We start from the raw sequence: 6,331 nt of genomic DNA, 5'->3' as shown, positions 1-6,331 counted from the left end.
CACAGCCTGGAAAGGAGAAGTGGATGTGGGTGGATCCTGCCTGAGAAGCACAGACCACACTCACCTTCATGTCAAACCAGGTGCCTTTTGCACCAAAAGTGATGCCAAAATGACTTTCCCCATTGCAGATGTTTTCTCTGGGAAGGGAAATAAAGGCACAGAGTCCCCCTGGTGTTCTGGGGAGGTGAGGAATGCTGTGGCCACTCCTGCTCAGTGCCATCCCACCACTGGCAGCATTGCTGACTCACAGGTGGGCATTTGCTGCTTTGTTAAACCTCAGGTTTATTGGTTTCAGGTAAAGCAGAAAGGCAAGTTTTCACCTGGGCATGTCAGATAACAATCAGAGTCCCAAAAGGGCCACAGCTATGGGTGGCCCCAGTTTCTTCTTGTCACACAGTGTTTCCTAAAAAATTACAGCAAAACCAAAGTGTTCGGGAGTCCATGAGTGAATCCACAGCCACAGAAACCACAAAATCTCCTTCCCAGCAGCTGCTCGTGCTGTGCCAGTGGAGCCTGCAGCTCTCCATGTGCTGCAGTGGCTCCTCTGGAAACCTTCAGCTCTCTGTGGTGGCAGGTGACAGATTTTTGCAGCAGAGAATGACGGGTTCAAAGCAGAACTGAGCCAGGTATTCACCAGAAACACAGCTCCCCACTCGGCACAAGCCCCCTCCCTGGTTACAGCTGTCTGGTCCATGGGCATCTCCTGGACAAGGGAGCAGCAAATTCATGGATAAAATTAGTGGGATTCCTTCTTGCCATGTTCCCAGCCAGCCAAGCCAGCACTGGGGGCACACAGAGAGCCTGGGCACCTCGAGCACACCCAGGGAGAGGTTCAGATATCCAGGTTGGAAATCCCAGGCTGCTGAGCCAACCTCACTCAAGGAATGTTTTATCATGGAGTTGTTTTTTCAGGATATTGACAAAGACCGTGCATGGGGGGTCAGAGGGGCTGTCCTCCTCCTGCCGAGGAGGCAACTGCAGCCTGAGAAAAGGCAGGAACATTTTCCCAGAGCACAGGGATTCTCCTAACTCAGTGGTGTGCCCCATTTTCACAGCCTCCTCCCTGCTCATTTTTTTGTATTCCCCCAAGGGATTCAATAATGAATTTTCCCAAAGCACCTCACCCACTCTCTCACCCAGAAAACCTTTCCTCAGTAGCTATCACACAGTGAAGAAAGATTATCCCTGTTCCCAGATATCCTGTTCACCACCCCAGGCCTTCCTGGTCTTACCGTGCTGGGTCAGGGAGAGGAATATGAAAACAAGCACGAGGATCCCCATTCCTTTGGCTCTGCTGGAAAATCCCAGGGCTGGGAGTGACATTTCACAGAAGCCTCTGTGTGCTGCTGGCATGCTGGATGGCATCCTGGAAGAGGGGAGGAGTAGCCAGGAGTTAATTATATTCCAGTCCCAGGAATAACATTTGCTGCTGAGAAACCCTTTTGTGTCGTTCTGACCCAGCACTGCTGCTCCAAACAATGATGACTTTTTCACATTCACTGGTTACTGGCTTTCCTGATTCCTCTCCTTGGCAGCTGGTAGAATTCCAGCAGGAAAAAAAAAAAGAAGCTCAGGGAGATCCTCTGCTCTTCACCTGCAGCCAGCAAAATCCCCTGGAAGTGACAGGGAGGAGGGAAGCAACCTGCAAGGGAAGAGTCCTAAGGATCTGCAAGGAGGAGAAGGATGCAGGCTGGGAGTGATTAATTTTTAATCTGAGCTCGTGTGAATATTTTCTCCAGCTGAAACCTGGGTGTAATTTTTTTTTTTTTCCCTGCTTTGGCTTCCAAGGAATTTGGGAGGCTTCATTCCTGAGTGTGGTGAGCACACAGTGCTGGTGGAAGAGCTGTTTGTTAGTTCAGCAATGCACCTCATGGTGGTAAATCTGTGGTGAGTGTGCAGCTCTGGCTGTAAAATGTGATGCTCCAGCTGCCCTGCCTGGCCCTGCTGTTTGCTGTCCCTTCAGCTGTGGCGATAAAACTCTGTGAACACATCTTAAACTGGCAGGCTAAAGAGTAAAATTAAAAGCACCTTTCTCCCTAAAAAAATACCCAAACAGAGCAACATAACTAGAGTAATACAGTCATTTAGGTTGGAAAAGGCCTCCAAGATCATCAAGTCCAACCATTCCCCAGCCCTCCCAAGCCACCACTAAATCATGTCCCCAAATGCCACATCTGTCTCTCTTTTAAATCCCTCAGAGATGGGTACTCCATCACTGCCCTGGGCACCCTGTTTTAATGCCTGACCACCCTTCCCATGCAGAAATTCCTCCTGGTGTCCAACCTGACCCTCCCCTGGCACAGTTTGGGGCTGTTCCCTCTCCTCCTGTCCCTGTTCCCTGGGAGCAGAGCCCGACCCCCCTGGCTGTCCCCTCCTGTCAGGGAGTTGTGCAGAGCCACAAGGGCCCCCCTGAGCCTCCTTTTCTCCAGGCTGAGCCCCTTTCCCAGCTCCTCAGCCCCTCCCTGAAGTGTCCAAGGAATGACTGGATGTGGCACACAATGCTCTGGGCTGGGTGACAAGATGGGGATCAGTCACAGGTTGGACTCACTGACCTTGGAGATCTTTTCCAACCTTAATGATTGTGTGATTAAGTGTCCTCAGTCTTCTAAAGCATCCAAGTGTAAAATCAAACATGGTAAATAAGATTAGGCTGGTAAGAAGGATTAAGGGATGGGGTTTCCAAGGATACAACAGCAAATTTGTGTAATTCTGCACATGGGTATAATAGAGAGACATTTGCCTCTTCCCATAAATAAATGACTGTTACACCTGTTTATTTAGCATTTATTGCTTTCTTTAGATAAAGACACATGTCACCTCTAGATAATGACACACTTTGCGTGTTGAGAACAGCAGATACGTCTACAACACTTGGAATAAAACTTGTTTGCTTTCTTGGCTGTTCCTTCCCATGGTTTTCTGCAGTCCCACGAGGTCCTTGTCACACTTCTGTGCAGCACTTCCATCCCCTGCGAGGGCAGAGCCCCTCCTGCTCTTGCAGGCATCTGATTTCTGGGGGCACACAATGGCCCCCCTCACCCTGGCAGATGTGGAAGTTGGACGTGGTGTCTGCAAATCAGAGGGGTTGAGTCAAACCAGGAAACCCGACACGGCCATCCAAACCACCTCATACACAACAATTGTTGGGAAGTTGTGTTTGCTGAGTCTCCAAAAGCAAAGACACAGAGATGAACTTTGGGGCTTATCACAGCACTTCTCTAAAAGATGGAATTTGTGACCCACCAGCTTGGAAAAAAGTTAACTGAGGGAGGGACATTGTAGAGCTGTGAAAAAGATGGATGCAGAATGACTACATTTCAAGTAGGTGGCACTGAATAAAATTGTGAGGGATCAGGTTTTAAAATAAATGGAATTCCTAACCTGGGGGAAAAATCCAGTAAGGACTTTTAAACACAAGGATGCCTAAATCTAAAAATCCTGAGCTGCAATTTCACAAAATCCAGGATAATATAATATAATATAATATAATATAATATAATGTAATATAATATGAAATGTAATGATGTGGTTGTGGTCACTTTACACACACAGAGTAACTGCAAGGAAATATCCACTTCTGGCCAGGATGCTGGATCAGAGGAACTTTAGGATTAGCACAGTTGTTTCTAAAGTATATATTCATGAATGAGTTATGCTGAGGATTATCTATTGAGGAGCACCAAAAACAAGCAATTCTGGGAAGATTCAGATAAAATAACAGGATCAGTTGGCACCTATTAAGCACAGCAGGGTGGGTGCAGCCAGCAGTCCCCCAACAGATAATCATGGGAAGATTTACCAAGGAAGGAGAACTCTCTGCGGGCCAAAACTTTTATTTTATTTCCCCAGTTGGAGGTGGAGCTTTGGATTATTTTGGCCAGCCCCAAAGGCTCCACACTGAGGTGAGTGGAGGAACACACAGGTCCATCTTTGTACATGGAAAGAGATGGCTAAGACCCCATCCCTGGAAGTGTCCAGGGCCATGTTGGACAGGGTTTGGAGCACCCTGGGACAGTGGAATGTGTCCCTGACCATGGTGGGAGGTGGAACTGGATGAGCTTTAAGTTCCCTTCCAACCCAAACCATTCTGTGATTCTATGATTTGGAGGCAAAGTTTGTTTTGCCGAGTTCAGCCATTTCCCCCCCAGATTTTGCCCTGCTGGTCAGGGTTCCCACACGTACCAACACAGCAGGTCCTCCGGCGCCCATAGCAGGTGCCAAAGGCAGCGAAGGGCTCCGGGCAGGATTTCAGGTGGAAGCAGTAGCCGTGGTATTCCAAACAACGCGAGGTGTCCCTGGGCAAGCCGAGACCTACAGGGGTGTAAGAGCCAAAATGAGAGATGTGGGAGTCCAGGCAGCTCTTCAAAATGCAGTTTATTACATCCAAGAGGTTACAGCAGTCCAGGGTGGTGGGTGACAGCCTGTGCCTACAGCTGTCAGCTCCAGCTGCAGGCAGGCCTGGAGACCCTTTGGTTTTGGTTACATTGCATTATATACTTTTCTTTGCTGAAAATACAGTAGAGCCAATCTATACCTTAACTTTCACCTATAGCCTATCATAACTACTATAATTACCATATTCATGTTACTATTCTCCAATCACTCAAAGTTAGTACATTACAGTTTAAGCTAGAAGTTGTTTTTTCAGTTTTCTTGCAGTGGAAAATTCTGAGACCTTTTTTCTACTTGCAACATTTGCTGACTTGTTTGCCTGTGCTATCTTTCTGCTTGGTAAAAATATCTTCTTGTTTGAGGTGGGTTGATGTTTTGCTCTAAGTCATAAAAACCCCTTCTAACTAACATAACTTTTGCCTTCTTGGTTATCCAGGATCAGCAATTCTTTTCTTCTATATCAAAACTTGCTTCCATCTCTATTCCTTCGTCAGATTTTACATTTAAAAATCTTTCTGCCAAGCATACGTATCTGTGAGACTTTCTTGTCAAACTTTCATCCTTCCAAACACAGGGGGAATGGGATTCCCAGCTGTGCTGCAGGATCAGTCCATTCTCATCTCCATTCCTCCTGCTGAAACCCCATAGACCCCAGTTAGGGATCTGACACAAATAACCCCAAAACCCAGAAGGTGGAGGAACTCATGGGACCTCAGAGCATTTCAAGGAAGGTTTTTTGTACAACTGGAGTGAAACTCAGAGGTTGATGGCAATTTTCTGAACATATCCTGGCCATTCATGCTGTAATGGGAAGGGACATCCCAGTCTTGGATGCTTCTCAGTTCTGGGACTGCAGTGCTGCAGGGACATGCAAGGGACAGCATGGTCACCACATGCCCTGAAGATAACATTTAAAAAAACCCCAAAAGCAAGATCTGGCTCAGTTAAGAGGAACTAGCAGTTTGGCCAGTCCCTTCTTTCTCTGGAAGCCTTTCTTCAAGGTGAGGAGTTTCATTAAGCATGAAGAACAGGTAGGATAAAGGCACAATGAGAAGATGAGTCAGTGCAGCAGAAGGGCTGAGGAAAGGGAACCAGAATATTCAAACAGCTGAAGTCAGTGGTGCAGTTCAACCTGAACAATACCAGGGAACACCTCTGCTCTCTTCTACCACACAGAGGAGACAATTTTTAACCCTGGGGTTAGAAGAGGAGGTGATTTCCAAGGTGCCACCACCAAGAGTGCCACAAAAAGGCATAAAAACATTTCAAAGAGTCATAAGACCCAACACCTGGCAGAAGCTTGTGTGGGGAGGTTCTGGTGTGACACCTGCTCACCACAGGTTAACTTTTCACTTCTGCTTTTAGAAAAAGGGAGCTGCTCTAAGGAAAGGAGCTGAGGAGAACGTTCTGCACCAGCACACGAGCGAGCTGTGCCTCCTGCACAGGCAAACCCCAGCATGGGGCTTGGCCCTTACCTGGAACAGCCTGGAGGAGGAAAAGCAGGAGAGCCATCAGGCAGGAGAAGAGCTTCATGGTGGAAGGTCTCAGCTGCAGCCTGGAGACAGGGCCACAATGCCAGAACCTTTGACAGGGGAGGAGGGAGCGCCCTGGCATTTATAGGGCAGTGGGAACAGCTGGGTCTGTCTGGGGAACCTTGGCAGGGGTGGCAGAGGAAGGCAGCAGGTACAGCCTGACCTCTGCACGTGGCTAAACCTGAACAATGGCCCAGGGGCACAAAAACAGGGGGACAAACAGCTGTGCCTGCCTGCCTGACCACTGGGAAGGCTGCTGGGAGGGCCCCTTATCAATATGGATCCACCCAGGGAGCATCATTAACTTGAAATGTCAATGTGGTTGGTCATGGATTGTCTGGAAGAAATTAGCCATTGTTTGGTGGGGAGAAGGCAGATGGAATATCATAGAATCACCATGGAATCAT

General features: G+C 48.0%; 2 protein-coding genes across 2 annotated transcripts; both read right to left on the bottom strand.

Annotated features, from left to right (window-relative positions):
• Nucleotides 1-274: 274 nt before the first annotated feature.
• On the bottom strand, nucleotides 275-1,557 carry LOC139593799 (gallinacin-12-like). Its single transcript, XM_071435207.1, has 2 exons — nucleotides 1,233-1,557; nucleotides 275-703 (listed from the first exon to the last, which is right to left on the bottom strand). Exons 1-2 carry the CDS (start codon nucleotides 1,363-1,365, stop codon nucleotides 555-557), a joined length of 282 nt encoding a protein of 93 aa, XP_071291308.1. The 5' UTR covers nucleotides 1,366-1,557; the 3' UTR covers nucleotides 275-554.
• Nucleotides 1,558-2,941: 1,384 nt separating this feature from the next.
• Nucleotides 2,942-5,925, bottom strand: LOC139593736 (gallinacin-11-like). The gene is made up of 3 exons (XM_071435082.1): nucleotides 5,868-5,925; nucleotides 4,183-4,311; nucleotides 2,942-3,069 (listed from the first exon to the last, which is right to left on the bottom strand). Exons 1-3 carry the CDS (start codon nucleotides 5,923-5,925, stop codon nucleotides 2,942-2,944), a joined length of 315 nt encoding a protein of 104 aa, XP_071291183.1.
• Between the last annotated feature and the right edge of the window lie 406 nt (nucleotides 5,926-6,331).

This window comes from Agelaius tricolor, unplaced genomic scaffold (assembly GCF_023055355.1).
Source record: "Agelaius tricolor isolate 1412-34295 unplaced genomic scaffold, bAgeTri1.0.p SCAF_1, whole genome shotgun sequence".
Classification (NCBI taxonomy): Eukaryota; Metazoa; Chordata; class Aves; order Passeriformes; family Icteridae; genus Agelaius; species Agelaius tricolor.
Note: the sequence above shows the minus strand (reverse complement) of the source record. Positions and strands in the feature narration are given on the sequence as shown.

Excerpts from the sequence above, each read along its gene's own strand:
- LOC139593799 (XM_071435207.1), bottom strand. The coding sequence starts at position 1,365 with ATGCCATCCAGCATGCCAGCAGCACACAGAGGCTTCTGTGAAATGTCA. Across the intron at positions 704-1,232 it reads CCTCTCCCTGACCCAGCACG|GAGATGCCCATGGACCAGAC; the intron begins GTAAGACCAGGA and ends TCCCTTGTCCAG.
- LOC139593736 (XM_071435082.1), bottom strand. The coding sequence starts at position 5,925 with ATGAAGCTCTTCTCCTGCCTGATGGCTCTCCTGCTTTTCCTCCTCCAG. Across the intron at positions 4,312-5,867 it reads CCTCCTCCAGGCTGTTCCAG|GTCTCGGCTTGCCCAGGGAC; the intron begins GTAAGGGCCAAG and ends ACACCCCTGTAG. Across the intron at positions 3,070-4,182 it reads CCGGAGGACCTGCTGTGTTG|ACACCACGTCCAACTTCCAC; the intron begins GTACGTGTGGGA and ends TCTGATTTGCAG.